Source organism: Jaculus jaculus, chromosome 2 (assembly GCF_020740685.1).
Source record: "Jaculus jaculus isolate mJacJac1 chromosome 2, mJacJac1.mat.Y.cur, whole genome shotgun sequence".
Taxonomy (NCBI): Eukaryota; Metazoa; Chordata; class Mammalia; order Rodentia; family Dipodidae; genus Jaculus; species Jaculus jaculus.
Genome location: NC_059103.1, coordinates 83,914,378 through 83,936,357, shown reverse-complemented (window position 1 = coordinate 83,936,357; position 21,980 = coordinate 83,914,378). Strand labels below are relative to the sequence as shown.

General features: G+C 41.2%; 1 protein-coding gene across 2 annotated transcripts in view; it reads left to right on the top strand.

Annotated features, from left to right (window-relative positions):
• The window catches only part of Synpo2 (synaptopodin 2), a 187,056-nt gene extending 174,884 nt beyond the window's left edge, over nucleotides 1–12,172 (top strand). For both annotated transcript variants that reach the window (XM_045144082.1, XM_004658547.2), the window contains exon 5: nucleotides 8,528–12,172. In XM_045144082.1, coding sequence (XP_045000017.1) covers nucleotides 8,528–9,055 — 528 coding nt within the window. In that variant the 3' untranslated portion in view covers nucleotides 9,056–12,172. The remainder of the gene's footprint in view (nucleotides 1–8,527) is intronic.
• Nucleotides 12,173–21,980: the final 9,808 nt, after the last annotated feature.

The window sequence follows — 21,980 nt, the reverse complement described above, 5'->3', positions numbered from 1 at the left end:
AGTTCACATGTAAGCCAGACGCATAAGGTGGTGCATGTGTCTGGAGTTTGCAGTGAGTAGAGGTCCTAGAGTGCACTCTCTCTCTCAAATAAATAAATAGAAGTAAAATATATTAAAATTTTTTATATAAAAAGAACTATGACAATGTAGTAAATTCTCTATCCATCTTGGTTGCCTTGTCATGCTTCTAAAATGACCAGAACACAGACAGCCTGCACAGATCCCTCTGTAGTGTCCATCTTTCTTTTTTTTTTTCAAAAAATTATTTTATTTATTTACTTACTTTACTTATATTATCTGGCTTACATGGGTACTGAGCAATTGAAACTGGGTCCTTAAGCTTCATAGGCAAGTGCCTTAACCATTAAACCTTCTCTCTACCTGAAAATGAATGTGTAGTCAAGGATGACCTTGAATTTCTGATCCTCTTGCCTTTGGCTGGCATCACGAGCATATATGACCACATCCAGTTTATAAGGTGCTAGAGGTTGAACAAGGGCTCTGTACGCACTAGACACAAACTCTACCAACGAAGCTACATCTTTAACTTTCACTTGTAGCACTCTTACCCAGAGTAAGTCTGTAGTGCTATTCTTACAAGAATAGGCTAGGATCTAATCTAATAATCAGAAAAGCAGTCAAGTATGTTTGTATCCTTTTTATTTTCAATTTTTTATTAACAACTTCCATGATTATAAACAATATCCCATGGTAATACCCTTCCTCCCCCCACCTTCCCCTTTGAATCTCCATTATCCATCATATCCCCTGCCCCTCTTAATCAGTCTCTTTTATTTTGATGTCATGATCTTTTCCTCCTGTTATGATGGTCTTGAGTAGGTAGTGTCAGGCACTGTGAGGTCATGGATATCCAGGCCATTTTGTGTCTGGAGGAGCATGTTGTAAGGAGTCCCACCCTTCCTTTGGCTCTTACATTCTTTCCACCACCTCTTCCGCAATGGATCCTGAGCCATGGAAGGTGTGATAGAGATATTGCAGTGCTGAGCACTCCTGTATCTTTTTAAAATAGAAGACTATAAAAATCATACATTCTGTACTGTGGTACTTCAGTGAGGCAGAGGCTGAGGTCCCTGGGGGCAGCGCTCTGGGCGGCCTCCTGCCTGTGTCCTGGTGGGGCAGGGAGGCCAGGCTGGCTTGGCACCTCTGAGCACTGTACTGCTAACACCACTTCAAAGACAGGGCTGCCTCCTATTTTTATCTGGGGTCAGCAGCCCGCCCTTGCAGCTGCCTCTTGAACAAAAGGTTCTGCCAGGTCTCTGATACCTTTTGGACCATGGTCTCTTCCTACATAACAAAAATAGTTGTTAGTTGGTACCATTCAATTTAAACTCCGGTCTCCTCTACCCAAAAATCTTGAAATGGTAGTCAGCATTTTCCCCATTTCAGGACTAAGGAAAGTCAAGCCTAGAGGAGCTGAGCCATTTGGAAACCAGAGAAGCAGTAGCACGACCATGTCTGTGTGAGGTCCAAGTTCACGTTCTTTCAACATAACACACCACTGACAACCCTTCCTTTCTCCCAGAAAGATGTTCTTCAAATGTGAGATAAAATGTTTAAAACCTATTGGCTCAGAGCTGAAATGTTAACTTACAAGTTAATCTCAGATGAATAGTCAGTGACAGAGCCAAGAGGAGAGGAGCACGTGGACATATTCCTTCTTCTGATACATGAGTATGTTCATTGCATTCTCAAGCTACTTTAAGATATATGCTAACTAGGTTATTTGATAAAAAATATGGATTATTAGTCCCGAGTCTGGCTTTTCTTTATAAGCATAATAATACTGCAAACTTCTGTGGACTCTTGCCTCTATTTTCTGAATATGGTAATACTCCTGTTATAGACTGGGACATAGCAGAATTGATAGAGTGCTTGCCTGGTATTCAAAAGGTCCTGGGTTCCATTCTCAGCATCACATAAACTAAGTATGGTGGCACCTGTAACCCCAGTACTCAGGAGATGGAGACAGAAGAATCAGAAGTTCAAAGTCACCCTCCGCTATGAATACAAGGCCACTCTGGGCATGAGATTCTGTATCAAAAAGAGAAAAAGAAAAGAGGGGAGATGAGAAAGGTGGGAAGAATAGATACAAGGGAATTTCTAAAAACTCCATTTGATAGAAGAAAACTCAAGACCCACTGTATGAGGCAAGTCCTGGGGACTATGAAGAAGAAACTGTTATATTAAGATACCAGAACAACAACAACAAAAACCCACTTAAATGCCTCCTCATCCCTAACTTCACACATGACTCTTTCTAATTACCTAAAGAAAATATTTTTGCTATATTTAAGGACCTCTAGATAAATGATTCTGCAATGCTAAGCAGAAATTTATTCCAATGTTGAAATGCTTCTGCTGTCATTAAATCCTGCTTGAAGATGGGAGTAACCCCGTATAACTGGTTACTAACACGGCACAAATAGCAATTCAAATTCCAGCCTTCTCTTCTTCTAACACTAACACCAACCTTCTATTATCTTTTTCTTTTTCAGTCTTACTTTTCAAATCTTGTAAACCTATTTCAGGCTCTTCCTAGATCCAGGCATGCATTTCTAAGACTTGATTCCCCAGGACCTACATAAGCCAGATGCACAAGGTGGCACATGCATTTGGAGTTCTGTGGCAGAGGCTGGAGGACCTGTTGCACCCATTATCTGCCTCTTTCTCTGTCTGACACTCTCAAATAAATAAATAAAAATAAACCAAAAACGTATGTGTTTCAAAGGAGGATGTTCTGATTGTGTGCTCATAGGAGAAACGAGTCAGTGAAGATTACATACATAATATTTATCAGTGGAACTCCTGCTCCACAGTGCATATGTCAGCAGAATTTCAGTCAAAAGATTTTTTTTTAATCTTTCAGGGTTCATGATAGAAAATACTTTGAACTTGAAAGCTGATATAATATCAAACTCCATACATTGCTTATTTTTTAGTTATTCTATTTTATTTATATACTTGGGGGGGGGCAGACAGAGAAGAGAGGATAGGCACGCCAGGGCCTCCAGCCACTGTAAATAAACTCCAGATGCATGTGCCACCTTGTGCATCTGGCTTACATGGGTACTGGGGAATTGATCCTAGGTCCTTAGGCAAGGTTCTTAAACCCTATACCATCTATCCAGCCCCATACATTGCTTTAGAAGTCAACTCTTTGTCCTAAACAAACTTCAGATGGCATTTTATCTTGAATGTTGCATTTCCTGGTTAAATTGGTAACCAGACAGTTTATTAGCTATGTGGAGAAGTTAGCATTTAATTGACATAAAAACTAGTTGATGAAAAGCTGAGAAGGACCCTCAGGCCTTCTGCTCTTCTGAATGCATAGCCCCCGCTGACCTCACCTCCAGGCAGAAAAGTATCCAAGTGAGATCTAAAAGTGTATTTCCTACACACTGGTCCCTTACTTGTATTTGTAACAAATGACAAGACTTTAGTATTAATTAATCTTACTATAATCAACATTTAATAGGGTTTTTTTTTCAAGATCTCTTTCTACTTAGTCTTCATGGACTCAAATGTTTTTTAAAATATTTAATTTAATTTATTTATTTGAGAGAGAGAAAAAGAGGCAGACAGAGAAAGAGAAACTGTGTGCTCCAGGGCCTCCAGCCACTGTAAAAGAACTCCAGAGGCATGTGCCACCTTACATATCTGGCTTAGATGAGTCCTGGGGAATCAAACCTGGGTCATTTGTTTTCATAGTCAAGCACCTTAACCATTAAGCTATCTCTCCAGTCCTTGAATGTTTATTTTAATGATATTCTGTCAAGCAATTTCATATTTTACCTCAAGTAAAGTTCAATATTATATTAAGAGCTGTAATTTTTTGTTCTTTTGAGAGAGAATATGTAGCCCAACTGGCCTACAACTCACTATGTAGACTAAGCAGGCCTTGAATGTGCAGCTATTCTCCTGGGTCTGCCTCCCAATTTCTGGGGCAATAGGCATGCACCATGAACCCAAGCCTGTTTCTCTGATATGAGATTCTTGGGCTCAGCTCGTCCTAGCAAAACTCTTTAGCTTTTGACCTTTGGGAAAGTTACTTACCTTCTTCAGGCTTCATTGCCATCTGGGAAATAGGAATAATGTTGTGTCTGCTTTGTGGGGCTATTATGAGCATGACATGAAATATTCACTTAAAGCAATGCACACCTACTTTTTGGTACTCTGAGAGCAATCAATTCATGTCAACTGTAATTAAAGGTAGAGGGAGAAAAAGTCCGACTTAATGTTCAGCTCTCTTTGGGGAGAATGTAATCATAATTAGTGAAGTAAATGGGAGTCTTGTAGCCTTTTACTATGTGAATAATATTAGACTAGTGAGATTCATGTGTACACTTATGAATCTGACCCTTATGGATCAGACTGCTCTAAATATACAGACTGAATATTCCATGTGGGATATTAACTGTCATCTACCAGATGGCATGGCCCCTCACTCAGTATGAATGATGGCTTGGCTGGGCATGGTGACCATGCCTTTAATCCCAGCACTTCAGAGGAAGAGGTAGAAGGATTGCAGTGAGAATGAGGCCACCCTGAGACTGAATAGTGAATTCCAGGTCAGTTTCAGCTAGAGTGAGACTCTACCTCACCCCCCCCCCAAAAATGCTTGAATGATGGCTTGTCCATGAATTGGCTTTTGGTGCTTCTGTTTAGTTATGTACATACTACTTAAGAACATGAAAAAATTATCTGTATTAAGCTTATTTAACAAACTGGAGGAAGAAGAATGTATATATGTAAGTGAAAGTCAGAAACAGGAGAGTGAAAGTGGTCAAAGAAGGTTGGGGGGCATCTAATAAATCTGGGATCCCATGGAAGAATAGCTATGGAGAAGAGACTGTTGAAAGTTCCTAGAGAAATTTCTTGGAATTAATTTGTAGGAAAAAAAAACCCCTTCCATTCAATTTTAGAGTATATTTTATTTTAAAAATAAAATTAAGACAGAAAACTCTGTGTTCTACTAAAAAATCGCATGCTAACACAGCAGGATAGTGAAGTTGGAGTTTCCATCCAAGAAACCCCAGACAAGTGAGTTTCTAAGCCAAAATAATAGGCCATATATATATATATATATATATATATATATATATATATATATATATATATATATATGTATGTATGTATTAAAAAGAGCAACAAACAACTTCCACAGTGCTTGGTCCCTAGCAGTGTCTAGGTAACTAACAAGAGGTCAGCGTGGCAAGGGAAGTGGACTACTTAAGATGGGGGGGGGTGTGCCATGAGCAAGCCCTAACCTTTCACTTTGTGCAATGTGAGTGAAGAATTGGAAAGTGGTTTCTGAGACAAGCTGAACTGAGAGGACTGCACGAGGCTAGCTAGTAGCTCCAAGTAGATCCGACCACCCTCTCAGCCACATAGAGGGTAAGACAGCCTGGCAAACTGTTTTGGTAAAGATTCAAGAAATTTACTGCCTTGTGCCCATAGACTTCTTCCTGGACCAAAACTGGACAGGAGCAAGAGAGAGCTGAAGTGTGGTTATCTGGGGCCTCTCCAAGGGGACCTACTAGCTAAAGTCAGGCAACATCCAAACATGGTGCAGAATGGGTTAAATGTTGTAGGGTAGAGAGAAAATTGTGAATGAAGACTAGGTCTCTAGGAACAGGAATCTTCACATCTATCCCGTGAAGACATCCCTCTCTGGAACTGTCAGGCCCCACAAGTTAAAAGCCAGAAAACAATGCTATCAAATCAGCTACAATGTTCCTTAAAAACCAAACCAAAAATAATAATAATAATAATAGAACTGAGCATGAGAGAAAGAACAGAAAATAAATTTCTTTCAGTCAGCATTTGGATGTCTTACCACTGCAGACTATGCACTCACAAAATGTTTAATACTTCTAATTATATTAATAGCTATTTTTCCAGTTATCAGCCAGTGATAGGATGTTTTTTTGTAGTTTTGGATCCCTTTACTTATTGCTGTCCTCTCAACTGTTTTGTTGTGTGGGGTGTGTTTGTGTGTGAACGAGGGCGTGTGCAGGCTGTGGCGTGCATGGTCAGAGGTGGATCTCAAGTGTCAGGCCACACTTCTACCTTTCTTGAAGTAATGTCTTATGTTGATTGTTGCTGTGCATGCTGGGCTAGCTGGCCTTTGTGCTTCAGGATTCCCCAGTTTCTGCCTCCCTTCTCACCACAGGTGCACTGGGATCACAGGGGCTATGGCTATGCATCTGCCTCTGTGTGAGCTCTGGGGATCCACTGAGCCATCTTCCCAGCACAACTGATTGTTTTCAAAGACCGTAGCAGGTGCCTAAGGAGCGAACTCTGACCAGATAAGGCATCTGCACAAATCATTCTAAGCTGCAAACCATCCCAGGGACTCGGCATATTAGCATTGCTCTTCCTCGTCCATGGCTAATGACAAAGGGAAATGTAGATAACATGCTGTGGGCACACCTAGGTTTCTCTTTCTCATGCCAAATCTTTTACTTCTCATAGCTAAAAAAATCTCCCTTAGCAGAGTTAGAATCTCTTCTCACACTGGCCCTCAATGATTAACTTGCCACTGGAGAGCTAAACTAGTACTGGAATGTGTGGTCTGGGGCAGGGATTTTAATCATCTTTGTATCTCTAGCTTTCTAGAATAGTGCCTGAAGGTATCAGGTGTTCTTGCAAAATTGTGTTACCTAAGTTCGTGAAACTAACACATGAATAATGTAGGATACATCCAATTTTGTTTTAATTTTTTTGTTTAAGTTTTTGAGGCAGGGTCTCACTTTAGCCCAGGCTGACCTGAAACTCACCATGTCATCCCAGACTGGCCTCAAACTCAAGGTGATTCTCCTAACTTCTGTCTCCTGAGTTCTGGGACTAAAGGCTTGTGCTACCACGCCCACCTTTTGTTGTAACTCTTTAAACTGTAGAATATGAATCAAGGCCTTAGATAACTAAAAGTCACCCCTTTACCAAGTTTATAGTAAAGAGGATTTATTTATGAAGAAGAATAATATTCATATCCTAGAATGTTAATTTAAAAACAAGCTTTTCCTAGGGTTCAGCCAACACAAACATGTTTATTGATTAAAATAAGAAAGTCAAGATCCATTGTATTGACTCCTTTATTCCTCAAACACAAATCAAGGATCAACTATCCACCACTGTATGACTAACTGAAAAAAAAAAAAAATTGAATATGACATGCTTTGCTCAAATCTAAGTGTTGCTATTTACATTATAGTTAAGAATTTAATTAAGACATAAAATGCTGTTAAAACTCTTTTTGAATTTAACTTGAAAGCATAATCTTTTGTTCAACAATGTGTGTGTGCATGCACGTACACTCTTGATACAAGGTCTTATGTAATTCAGGCTGTCCTCTAATGTAACACAGCTGAGGTTGGCCTTGAACTGATCATCCTGCCCCACGTCCCCAAGTGCTGGGATACAAGGATGTGTCCCCTTACCTAGCTAAGAAACAATGCTTTAATACCTTCAAAGTTGACTCATTTCTTCTACATGTATTCGCTTCCCTTTTTTCCCCCCAGCAGTTAGTTTGTCTAAGCAAGTCTCATGCAACCAAGAATAAATGTACAGAAAAGTAATGAAGATTGTCAGTAGTCATGGTCCCTAGAAAGACAGAAGGGTAAATAAAATGAGATAACACGAGAATTTTGAGTGGCACACACCCGTGCATGAGCAAGCAGAACTTCAGTATGCCCAGAGGAATGTTGTGGGGACACAAATCCTGAAAGACATAGTAACACAACGCAGAAAAAGAACGGACATAAAGGAAACCGAGTTACTTCCTCAGAACCATGAGCGATGCACCGCACCTAAGAACTAGAAACCAACCCCGTGGTGCCTCACGGCTGCAGTGGTAGCCCTCAGGAAGCTGAGGCAGAGGATTGCTATAAAGGCCAGCCTGGATGACATATAAGACCATGTTTAAAAAAATGTAAAAGAAAACAGAATCATGTGATCTTTACCACATAAACAGATTTTGAGAGGCAAAGGCCAGTCACCCATCATACCAGTTACTAATGACTTCTAAGTATCTCTTGTTTGTTTTTGCTAGATTCAGAGAGCCAAAATGAGATAAGAGGTTAAAAGTCACTCGGTAAAAGTACAGATCCTCATAGTTTGCCTCCTGTTTCTGGAGTTATCACTGTGTTTTATTTTGTGCCGGGAAAACGGGCCTGGAATGAAGGTGGACTGGGGATGTTAGGGGGGTGCTGGGGGAGAGAGAAGGGTGGCTTCCAGGACCGTCGGGGCTCCTGCCAGAGTATGCCTGAGAAAGACAGTAGCGATTTGGAAGTGTGAGCGCAGAGAAGGAAGGCAAGAAAGGGTCATGTGAGGAACGTGAGAGTCAAGAGGCAGAGCCGACTAAGACTGTACCAAGCGAAGACAGCTTTCGGGATTAAGGAGGCATTGTAGGACTTGGGTTTTTGCGGCTTGTGGTAGTGGTACCATGGACTTTGTAATGATAAGCACAAACTGGAATGGGACATAGTAACACTTTGTTTGTTTTTAGGAGAGTGGACGCTCCCTTTCGCTTCCTGGAAGGTCAGCCCCTTTCACCTGCTCTCCGTCGCCTTGGGTGTACCAGCCCGTTTACAGCAAGCCAGCTGAGGGATTAGAGAAAGCAGGCCGGAGACCCACGCCTTGGGAAGCGGCAGCGCGCTCTCCGCTCGGGCTGGTGGATGATGCCTTCGCGCCCAGGAGCATCCAGGAGTCCGTCGTGGCTAACGTGGTGTCAGCAGCCCGCAGGAAGGCGCTCCCGGGGCCCTCAGAGGGATGGAAGGCGAGACTGTCCTCCGCTTCTCAGACCCCGGAGACAAACGCGGGCTTATTCCAAAGGCAAGCGTATCACGCTGCTTCCCTAGCCAGTAACCCCATGTCCGCCAACTCCTTATTCGGTTCCCAGCTGCCATATGCATATTACAGGCAGGAGTCCAGAAATGATTCAGAATCGTTCATGGAGACCAGGTCTGATTACTGCCTTCCAGTCGCAGGTTGTAGCTATAACCCACAGCCCAGGGGGTGGGGACAGCAAACATGAGAGCCAGTGTGAAAACTGGCTTTTGTTTATTTTAGTGCTCTCCGTAGGGTTCTTTACACTGTTGACAGATTTAGGCACACTTTTGGTCTTGGCTGGTTCTCACCAGTCATGGGTCTTGGTGTGTGTGTGTGTGTGTATGTGTGTGTGTGTGTGTGTGTACTCAAGAGTAAGAGTCACTTCCTTGGCTGATGTTGCACAGAGAATGGTGGAAGCAGGAGAATCAGTTCAATGCCCTCTGCGTCATAGTGAGTTTGAGACCAGTCTGAGATACATGAGATCCTGCCTCAATACAACTCATTTTTCTGGGTTGATGCTTTGGCTCTTATATGAACTTCAATGTAGTTCAGTATCTTAATTCCATATAGAGGAGCTCTATGAAACTCAACTTTGCTCAACTAAAGTGAAATCAAATACTTTCTTCTCTTAGTTTTTTAGTCCAGTAAGGAATCAGTAGGATTTGGTGTGCTAATTATCAGTAGCTCCAATAGTAAGGAATATAATAATGGAGGACATTTCTTCTTTTATCCTTTTAAAAATTAATTTCTAAATCACAATACAAAACAATGGGTTTCATTGTGGCACTTTTATTGTGTCATTATATCTTGTTCTAATTCATCCATCAGCTCATGTCCCTTTCCCAAGCCCCTTGCTCTCCCCTGGCTACTTTCCTTCCTCCCTGTTGGAGGAACTTCTTAAGGAAAGTAGGATCATAAGCATGCTTATGTACAAAATAATCTCCTTGACTTCATTTAAAAAAATTCTCAAATGTTAAGCCTAATCTGTAGTTTTTAAAGAACTGAAATAGACATGTTCTAGTTTTATCTATTGTTTGTTTTTTAAACAGAGCTTTTCTATGCATCCCTAGCTAGCTTTTAACTCCCTTTGCAACCCAGTCTGGCCTCAAACTCATGTAATCCTCCTGCCTCAACCTCCTGACTGCTGAGATTATAGGTGTGTATCACCACGCTGGGCTGAAATATAAATGTTCTTAGAAAGGAATACATGAGTCAGATTACTATACAACTCAGATAGACTTTGGGAGCAAATGATGTAATGTGAGGAAAACCAAAACATTTGTGTTTAGGATTTATTTTCTATTTAAAGTCAGCAGTCTGAGACAGGAATAGACTTTGGATTTAGTCATCCTCATTTGTCAAATGAGAACACTGGTTTATATAATTTCTCAGATTCTTAGTAGCTGATATTGTGAGCTTCTCATTGGTAAAAAGATCTTTGATGCATTAGTTTGTGTTGCTCATCACATAAATATCAGATTAACCTTAGGAATGGATTGGATAATTAGTGTCACTACATGCATCACTGAAGGTATGAAAAGGAATTCCTAAGTGGCAGGTTTTGTTTATGTGTTATGTGGAATGAGGGTTGATGTGAAGATAAAAGTATTAATGGATTGAAGGAAGTGGTAGATGAACATATTGGTTATCATGCAACTACAGCTCATGAACACTTACGTGGTTACAGACAGCATGTCACACCAGCCCGTGCAACAAGAGGCGCTTCTCTAGGAAGCTGCTGGCAGGATGTTCCGAGGGAGTTAGACTGCTGCTTTATCCATCCCATGGCCCATGCCTGGCTAGTGTGACCATGACGACACCTACTCCCACAGCCGTACTCACAAAGTGCAAATATAAGCAAATCCAAAATAGTTTACACTGAGAGTAGGTTTATCTAAATAACTTTAAATTTTAAAAGATTGAGTATTTAAAACTTTCTTAGTTTTAGGTAAATTAGGTAACTTTGCTTTATTTTATTTTTAAACCATTTATCTTACCACATAATGGTACTTTCGCAGCAGAAAGCTTTTTATCATGGAAGGGGCCTGGGAGCAGTGTAGTGGCAGAGCACTTGGCAGCATGCGGCCCTAGGTTCAATCCCCAACACCAGTAAAGCAGAACAAAACAAATGAACTACTGAGGGTACAAATGGTCCCTTACCTTAGAAGTAAAAAAATTAATTGAAGAAATTACAGCAATTTCTACTCGTGATAGAAATGGCTAGAAACTAATTTGCTCAGTTATGCAGAAAAGAAATAGATGAATACTTTCTAAAACTAAGATAGGCATGGTGGTTCATGCCTATAACCTCAGCATTCAGCAAGCCAAGGTAAGGCCTGGGTTTTACAAATGACACCCTGCTTTACACAAATAAAAACAAAAAGTTTTGTTGTTAAACTATTTTAAATGAATGTAGTATTAACTCTCTTAAAGTATAAAATACAATTATTGATCCCAGGTGGTTTTTATGTAGTCTTAAAGAAGTAATATCGCTTACATTGAAAGTCTCAAGAGTCCCTCACATAAAAATTTGACTAGGTTGAAAATAGAGTACAGCATTTGAATTATTCCAGGCTGCAATGTTTGAAAGAATGGGGACCTAGCAAAAAAGGTATTATTTGTTGGGGCTATATTCTATTCTATTGCTTTTTTGTTTGGTAAGTGCTAAGCATTATTTCCCTCACTTGACACATATACTACTTACTAAGACTCACCAGATTCAAAATAGAAGCAGATAGTTAACTTAGATATGATAAAGTGTATTTCTCTTTGTACCACATTAAAATCATCGTTTGCATTGAGCTACTTGAATTTATTCTAAACATAAAGTAACACGTGGCAGCATAGTTGTAGTATCTCCATTGTTAAATCCTCACCATGCACAGCTTTTCATTGTTAAGTCCTCTCCCAGTGCACGTGGCTCTTCCCCTAAGTCCTCACCCAGTGCACCGAGGGTCTTCCCCTTGTTAAGTCCTCACCAAGTGCATTATTGGTATTTCCATTGTTATATTCTTTCCAAGTGTGCTGTGGCTATTTTTCTCCCATCTACTTGAAAGTGATAAATTCCAATCAATGTATAGTTTCTTCAAGATCTTTGGCCTGGTGAGATTCTGTTCTTGTGGGGGTAAAGATGTAGATAACTATTGTTGATCTCATCTTCCAAAAAAGTCCTTGTAGAGAAGAGGTGTTGCTTTGAAATGCATATCACATTTGTTGTAAGACATAATACAATTGGTAGCAATCCCATAGTGTTTCACTGTACATGTAAAAACCTTTTCTAAAGTAGCTCACCATCATAAAGCCAACCTGGCACTTAACCTGCCTTTGGAGTTTGAATTTCATATCACGGCTGCATGTCTGTTAATGAAATAACTTAAACTTGTATTTTGAGTTTGATGACTGCACAGGTTCCAGTCCACTTGACTCTGAAGATGCCTCATATTTGGTACCATCACTCACATTGGAAAAGATCACCTTATGCAGACCAAATTTTATATATAATATATATATATATATATATATATATATATATATATATGTATATATATATATATATATATACACACATACATACACACACACATTAGTGAGTTAAAACTTTGTGTAAAAATTATATCAATGTTCCATTTATAACAAATAGAATTTTAAAAGGGCGTTTATTTTTTAAGAAAAGGTATACTCCAACACTTGATTTTTACTTAAGATAGAAGTAAGTACTGCATGGTTCACACTTTTCTGTTTTTTTTTTTTTAAAAAAAGAAAGCCTGTCCTCCTGCTAGTTAGAATGGCATTTCCACTTGTTTCTCCCAGAAGAATGTATTTGAAAGATTCATACTGAAATCCATATTATATAAGTAATAAAAGTAACTTTGAAACCAAGGACACTTCTTATTTTTCTCTGTAAAAATCATTTTGAATTATTAATTCCAAAGATTTACTCCTTTCTACTATCTATTTTTAAAATTGACTTTTCATAATAGCCTCCAGAAACATTGGAAGGATTTCCTACTGCATGGCAACATTTTAACTGTTAGAAATTGTTCAGTGTCAGGGCTAGAGATTGTTCAGTGGTTAAAGAAGCTTGCTTGCAAAGTCTGCTGGCCAGGATTTGATTCCCCGGTATCCACACAAGCGGCGGGAGGCACTGCCATGCCTATACTCTCTTTCTATCTCCCTCTTTCGATCTCTTGATCAAAATTATAAATAAATATACTTTTTAAAACAAAAAATATTCAATGTCACTTGTTAAAGAAATGATTGGGAGGGCTAGAGAGATGGCTCAACAATTAAGTTGCTTGTCTGAAAACCTAACGACCAGGGTTTGGTTCCCCAGTTCCCATGTAAAAGCCAGATGTGCAGAGTGACGCATATATCTGGAGTTCGTTTGCAGCAGCTAGAAGCCCTGATGTGCACATCCAAACTCTCTCTTTCTCTCCTTGCAAATAAATGAATAAAATTTGAAGAAGAAATGGAAAGGAGGCTGTATTTAGGATCACAGTCACAGATACAAGGCCCACTGCAATGGGACCTTGCATTGGGGGAAGAGATTGGCTCAACTCCAAAGGCAGCCTAAGCAAGGGAAGATTTACAGCCAAGGGGTAGGGTTGGTTGGAGTAGTTGGGAATTTAGTAAAAGGCAACATAAGGGTTTCTGGATTAATCAATATAAGAGTATTCTTGCTGAAGACAGGGCAGGAAAATTGGGAATCTTCTGAGGGTTTCTGAACAACCAATGGCCTGATGAGCTATCCAGAGTAAAGGGTATGTTATAAGGATTTTGCAGGGTTCTCTGCTAAAAGTGGATTTTATAAGGAAGTTCAAAGATGTGCTTAATATAGAAGCTTGATTAAAGTTTGGCCAAACAATGATTCTGTCACTGGAACATTTAAAGGCTTCTTTTAAACCTCCATGAAAGTACAATAAATTTCACTTATTTAAGAAGTGAGACCAGCCAGATGTGCCAACACAAGGTAGAAATGGGAGGATGATAAATTCAAGTCCAGCCAGGAATATGTAGGAAGATTGTGTCTAAAACCAAACCAAAACAAAAAGCAAAGAAGTTTGGAATCCAAACGTATCTTGATATTATTTTTCAAGAATCCATTCTTTAACGGTGCACTGGAAATCAGCCCACGCATAAACACAGCACACATGAGTTGCTCTGATCTGCCATGTGCGTGTTGCGTTACAGTGCTGCTGTTTTTCCCTTTCCAGCTGGCCCAAGAGTGACCTCTGTTACACTGAAGCTGCCATTCTATACAAAACTTTCTTTAAAATGGCTTTTGCTCCACAGTATTAAAGCATCAGCATTAGTGAGTTTCTTGGTCAAATTATATCATACAGCACAGCTTCTCAATACATTTTTGTTCATAAATTCTGAGTAAATTGCCTTTGTGTGGCCTTTTGATAAAAAAAAAATTTAAGCAGTCATTATTTGAAAATGTACTAAAATTATAAGGAACGTTTTAAAGATTTAAGTACTTTAAAGAGATAGTACTAGGGATGGGGTAGGTGTATAAGGATGGTATGTTTAAGGCCCTGGGTTTGATCCACAAAGAAAGAGGAGGTGCAGGGGAGAAAGAGAGAGAGAGAGAGCTATCTGAGAGTCTGCAGCCCTCAGCTGACCCATCAGGACTGGCCGCATTTCAAGATTCTGGTTTGGTATTTTCCTTGTTGATCAACATCTCACTCATACCCAAATTCTCTGTAAGCAGTACAAAGGGCACAGAAAAATAAGATTTAAAAATAGCAACATAAGGGCCAGGCGTGGTGACACATGCCTTTAATCCCAACACTCGGGAAGCAGAGGTAGGAGGATTGCCATGAGTTCGAGGCCACCCTGAAACTCCATAGTGAATTCCAGGTCAGCCTGGGATAGAGACCCTACCTCGAAAAACCAAAAAAAAAAAAAAAAAGAGAGATAAATAAGAGGGATGGGTATTTTTCCATAATACTTTCTCTCACAAGAATCATAATGGGCATTCCTGTCTCGATAAACAAGTAAACAAAAGAAATCATGACAAATGTATTTAATCAAAGTTTTACATGACACAAGCCTTTCAGAATTGAAGACCCAAAGGCCCTGGGTGACCAGCATTTATCTTTTTGCTTAGATTTCATGAACAGCATGTAGAGAGAGGATGGCCTCACAAGAACAGACTGAGAGGAAGTCTTTTGTTCTGTCGGCAGGACATATCTTTCAGGCATGAGGAAGAACCTTCTGAAATGAGACCCCCAAGGGAGAATGGAATGATGAGTTTCCAGGTGTGGCAGCTGTTGTAGTTGCCTGAACAAACAGGAAAATGTTTCTTTTGGCTTAGAGTCTTGAGGGGAAGCTTCATGATGGCAGGAAAGATGGCAGAGCCAGAGGCTGGACATCACTTTTGTCACAGCAGGTGGAAAATAGCAGCAAGAGAGAGAGCAGAGCTCTGACAAGGAAAAGCTGGCTTTAACACAGTAAGCCCACCCAATTTACAAGCCTCCTCCAGAGAGAATCCACCTCCCAACGTGCCACCAGCTAGTGTCAAAGCATGGGAAACACATGAGTGTGTGGGGGACATCTCACTCAAACCCCACAGCAGCTTTCTGAGAGGGACTCTAGCTTGCGTGACTCTCCCTAGAGAAGAGGAATTCTGGTTTCCATAACTCCCTTCAGAGGAGAGGGTGGTGGAAGCCAGAAGGGTGGCAGAAGGTTAGAAAAGGTCTGAACTGATGGCTTTCCAGAGTCCTCAGGTCAAACCCAAGGCATCGCACACTGCAGTTTCATGGTTATCTGAATTTTTTTTTTTAAATTTTTTATTTATTTATTTATTTGAGAGCGACAGACACAGAGAGAAAGACAGATAGAGGGAGAGAGAGAGAGTGGGCGCGCCAGGGCTTCCAGCCTCTGCAAACGAACTCCAGACGCGTGCGCCCCCTTGTGCATCTGGCTAACGTGGGACCTGGGGAACTGAGCCTCGAACCGGGGTCCTTAGGCTTCACAGGCAAGCGCTTAACCGCTAAGCCATCTCTCCAGCCCGGTTATCTGAATTTTGCTTTGACCATAAATGCTCTTTTCCTTGCACTCAAACAAGCTCCCTCTAATTTCAACCTATAATTGTGGTTATGATTAACAGCCAAATTCCCTTATGATTTCCTGAATTTGATACTTATTAGCAGATGAAAACTAGAAAAAAAATGACCTGGAGATTGTGGCAAAATAGTCTATGTTCAATACAGAGGTAAGTAAAACCCTATGTGGAACAAAAACTTGACAAGGAAAATGGCCTGCAGAGTTTTCTGGTTGTGGTATTTTAAAATCACACACACACACAGAGACTCTTTGAGATAGGGTTTTCTATAAGCCAGGCTGACCTCAAATTCCCTTTACAGCCAAGTATGACCTTGAACTTCTGATCCTCCTGCCTCCACTGCTCAAGTGCTAGGATTATAGACATGTGCCACCACACCTAGTTCATGCGGCACTGGTGACCCATCCTAAAGTCCTGTGCATGCTAGGCGGGCAAGCACTCTATCAGTTGAGTTAACTCTCAGTACCAATCCCTTCCCCTTTTATGAGATAGGCTATCACTGTGTAGCCAATGCTGACCTTGAATTTGAAATCCTCTTGCCTCATCCTGCTGAATGCTGGGATAAAAATCTCATTTTTAATTTTTTTTAATTTATTTGTTTGCAAGCAGAGAGAGAAAGAGGGAGAGAGAGAATGGGCACACACTCCAGCCTCTACAAACAAACTCCAGATGCATGTGCTTCTTTATGCATCTGGCTTTACATGGGTACTGGGGACTTGAACCTGTGTTTTAGGCTTTGCAGGCAAGTGTCTTAACTGAACAATCTCTCCATCCTAGAATCTTATACTCTTCATGGAAATTCAATTGGTTATTTCATAATATGATTGAATAAGGAATATGTAAATTTCTCATTGAAAAGAAGACATTAAGAAATAAACACAATTAGGGCTGGAGGGAGGGCAGAGCCTCAAAGTCTAAGCACCTCCTAAACTCATGATGTGGGTGGAGCCTCATTGCATGATCATCTCCTAATCTCATGATGAAGGCCGAGCCTTATAATCTAATAATCTCCTAATCTCATGATGAGCGTGTAGCTTCATAGCATAATCACCCCTAAACTCATGATGAGAGCAGAGCCTCATAGTCTAATCACCTCCTAATATGATGAGGGCAGAGCCTCATAGAATGATCACCCCCTAATCTCATATTGAGGTCGGAGCCTCATAGTCTAATCACCTCCTAATCTCATGATGAAGACAGAGGCTTGTAGTCTAATCATCTCCTAAATGCCTAGCTCTTCCTTTATACTGGACAGTGAGATTCAGTAAGAGGGTTTGTGGAAATAGCTCAGTTAGAAAAGAATTTACCTCACAAGCATGAGAACATGAGCTAGATACTCAGAACTGCATAAAAATGCCAAGTATGATGGCTCATGCTTGTAATTCTAGTTTTGGGGAGGCAGAAACAGGAAGATAACTGGTACTCATGCTCATTGGCAGACAGTTTAACTTCCAGGTCAGTGGAGGAAAGGGTGGACTGTCTTCTTCAGGATGACACTCAAGGCTGTCCTCTGGCGTCTGCACACATCTAGACCCTCCTAGGAACACCTGTACCCACACACACATAAGCATTGACACATGCATATTTTAAAAAGATAAATAATATTCAAAATATCAGGAATTATTTAAATTTAAAGATTTTTAAAAAAGAATTTAAGAAGAGAGTGATCCAGAAAGACAGCGACAAAACCCCATGGCCTCCACTCCACGTGCACATACCCACATATACCTGAGCCCATATAAATACACCACACACACACACACACACACACACACACACACACACACACACACGGAAAAAGAGTAGAAACCATTTATAACTCACCATCCATACAGAAACAGCATTCATCCAAATTTAGCCCATTGGCCATGGTGTCTACCCATCTGTGCTACAGGGCCACCACAGGGAAGCATTAATGGTTTACTTGTTTGCTCTTTGTTTTGAGGTATTGGGCCTGGATCCCAGAGCTTTGGGCCCACTGAGCAAACTCTCTACCTCTGATCTATATCCCTAGTCCCATTAAAGGAGATGGCTGCGTTGCAGGGGCCTCCCTTGTGCTGGTGTTGTAGAGGCTCCATCATGCTGGTGTTGCAGAAAGCTCGCCTGGGCATCATGGAGGAAGGCATTTTCAAGCGGGGCTGATGAAAAGGATACAGAAGGCTGTCATATCATTTCACATCCAGCCGACCTTCTCAGAAGTGAAGCATGGAACAGTGGGTTACAAAGGCAAGGAGACAAGAACAAAGGAGACATGGGGAGCAGTTATCAGGGGTACAGTGCTACAGTGGTGCAGTTAGATAGGAAGACTAAGTTTTCATGTTCTATTGCCCCAGAACCTGGCTATAATAATCAACAATGCATGTTGTATATTTCAAAATGACTAGAAGACTTGCGAGTTCTCACCCTAAGAAATGATAGCTGTGTTAAGTGATGGGCATGCTTATTATCATGACTTATTAGTACATACTGTATGTGTACGTATGAAATATCACATTGTACCCCATGAAGATGTGCAACTATTATGCATATACTAAAAATAAAATTTAAAAAGACCCTCCAAATAAATATGCAGGCATGCTTTGCCTTCAAGAACACCATGCAATAAACTGGTTGACACCAAACTATCCTCAGTGGCTGTTTCCTCCCCATCAATTCCTGTCCTTTCCTCTCTGCCATTGTGCTTCCTGCTCTTATCTTACCATCCTCCACCTCAGACACATGCTCTCTTGCCAGCTGTCACTCTTTTAAAACTTTGAATAGAACAGAGAACTATGCTGAGTGTAGTAGTTTGAATGGATGGCCCCAATACATTCAGGATTTTACTGCAGTTTTTAATATAGATCTGCAGCCACCTGGCTGAAGGAGGTGTCACTGTGGTCCAGCCCTAAGGTGCGGTGGTGAATCTGGAATTCCAGTCTCAAGATATACAGAGTGCCTGAGCTCTGCCTGGAGTTTCTACGTGTACTGGTTTGCTGGTGGTGGCTTGTGGCTTTTCCCTCTCTGCTTGGACCTATGAAAGCAGGCCAGCTTCTTCTGCCATTATGGAACTTCCCCTGGATCTGTAAGCTTTAGTAAATATCCCTTCTTCCATAACTGTGCTTGATTTAGAGGTTTATCTCAGTGACCTGAAGCTGTCTATTACACTGAGTGACCCCAGCAGCCCACTTGTCCAGCTTCTAGAAAGCATTGTCGGGTACTCCAGACAGCTGACTTTCCTCCTGCATGCCAGTGCACATGACATGTGGTTACATAGTTTCTGGTTGAAAGGAGGAGCAATCAATTTTCTTCATTTCATTTTGGCAAATGAAGTGATGTGGTCTCAGAAAAATTAAATGTTCAGATTCACTTCCTGTGATATAATCTAATAATTTATCCTTTGCTGAATCATCTTAAATCTTAATTTCAAAGTATTTAAAATCAAACATGCCACTAAAATACTTTAGGGTTGAAATGATTTTTTAAAAGATAATTAAGACAAAAGAATATCTTGGCTGGATATTCGAAATTCGGATGATTAAGAGGGAACCTAAGGAGGCTATGAAGACAGGTGAGGGATTAGAAAGCCGGAGGAGGCCCAGGACTCTCCACAGTATTCTTTCTTCAGAGAAGCAATTGCAGAGCTCTTGTGACCCAATATTTGCTAGATTTAAGATGACAAATTTAATCTACTTTGGCACAATGCCAGGTTCACATGAATGTCACTGAGTTACAGAGCCCGCTTCCACCCTTGAGGGGCTTGCTATGTAGGGGATGAGTGTGCATTGCAGTGAACACTGATCCAGACATGGCCTCTTTCCTTCCTTCCTGGTTCACAGACAAAGGTGATGTCACTGGCAATTGCAGGCTGATTTCATAATGGCAGTATATCATTATCTCCATTTTAAAATTCTTCCCAAATGCAGAAACATGAGTTGAAGAAGAATATAGTCTCGGAAGACGTATAACAACGGGTACTTCCAAAAGAGTAAACAGAAAATGCCAGAGTTGGCTACAATAGTAACTCATACTAAGATAGCTCTATAATCAAGAAATTGCTAGTCTGTCATACCCACTAAATAGGTCAAGCCCCAGAAGACATAAGAGTCTTTCAACAGGATGAAGACAGAAATTCACAATAGTTCCTCACAGATTTTCAGAAACAGAAGTGACTGGGGAAAGCATCACACACAAAAATCGCAATTCTGCTGCATGCTTTTCTGATCTGTTCTAAGTTTATCACATCACTCCAAAATGCAGCTGAATTCTTTCACTTTTATTGATCATTTTCATACATGTGCATGATGTAGTTCAGTCATAAGCCCCTTCCATTTCTCTCTCCTGTATCTCCTGTTTCTCTTTTCACTGAATTCATTCTTTTTTCTAGTTAGTCCTCCTTCTATTTTGATATTCACTCTTCTGTCCCCCTCTCTCTCTCCCCCTCCATCATCTATGAAACAATGTTGAAGAGCCCCAATATTATGGTGGTCTTGTGCAGGTAGTGGTAATCACTGTGAACTTACACATGCAGTCATCACTTCATGTCCAGAAGATAGCATGTCAAAGCACTCTCCATCTTCTGACCCTCATATTCATTCCACCTCCTCTTCTACGTTTTCTGAGCCTTGATGGGTGTGATAGGGATGCCTACTTTAGTGCTGAACACCCAGCAGTCGCCTGTTCTCAGTACTTTGATGAGGTTTGGGAATCCTCAGTAGACACCACGATCTGCAATAAGAAGCTTCTCTGACCAAAGATAAGGGCAGCATTAATCTGTGGTTACAGACATAAACATTCAGAGAGCAACTTGATAGGTACAGAATTTCCATGTAGTCAAACAATAGTAGTCGTTCCCCACTAAGGCCTATTATCTTCCCAACCAGAGGATTTTGATTAGGTTTCAGTACCAGGCATGAATTTCTTCCCATGGAGCTGGCCTCAAATCCAATTAGAGAGCAGATGTTTATTCCCCTAACAGTCATGTGGGTCCCTGGATGCTCAGGGCCGCGGTTCCCGTTAGGCGTCCAGGCAACCATGGAGAGTGAACTTGAGGAATAACTTTTGGGGTGCAGTCTCAGTGAACAGCTCATATATTTGTCAGGGAAATGGGTTTCTAAGCAGTTGAGAGCCAGAAGAGGGTCCTAAGAGGATTGTTGGGTTCACAGTTTGCTAGCTGATGCCTAGGGACGTTCATTCCAGCACTAAGGAGAGAGTCAGGTGATCTACATAGTGGTGGGAAGAGGGTCGCAGGGGGATGGGCTGGGTGAAGGCTGCTGGCTGATACCATATAAGGAGTGTCCTAGGCAACTGGCCAAAGGTCACCGGGCTATAGGCAAAACCTAAGTTCAGGTGTGCCAACATGGAGAGCTAGTGGCCTCCTGTAGTCCTGGGGTCCTTAGCCATACTGGAAGCTCAGGCCTGTCTCCTGATGGCTCCAGACTATGCCAGGCAGTGCCCGACACAGTCATGCTTCACTAGTGGGCACATCCTGCCTGGCTGGTCAATTGTGTAGCTCATAGGGTCCACTGTTGGTTAAGACTATTGGTGATTTTTCTCCCTCAGCAGCCAGTATAGCACTTTTCAGTACTATGATAGCTAGCCAGCAGAGAGGAGGCCTCCAGCTCAATTCCAGCTTGATTTCTTAGTGTCCCCTACCCAAAACGTGCTGCCTTCAGCAGTATGGTCTTACTGTCTAGCTCTCGTGGCAACAAGGACCATTGGAAGTAGCTTATGTTATTTTGGGGTCCTCCCTGACCAACACCTCACGGGATTCCTACCCACCCACCCACCCACATCTTATCTCTGGCATTAAGATGCTCCTATAACAACCTATGGCTTCTCAATGCAGCAAAGGTAACTTTGAAAAAATATTTTAGCTGGACATGGTGGTGCACACCTTTAATCCCAGCACTCATGAGGCAGAGGTAGGAAGATCGCCATGAGTTTGAGGCCACCCTGAGAATACATAGTGAATTCCAGGTCAGCCTGGGCTAGAGTGAGACTCTACCTCAAAAAAAAGAGAGAGAGAGAGAGAGAGAGAGAATGAGGCACACACACAGAGAGAGAGAATGGGTGCCCCAGGGCC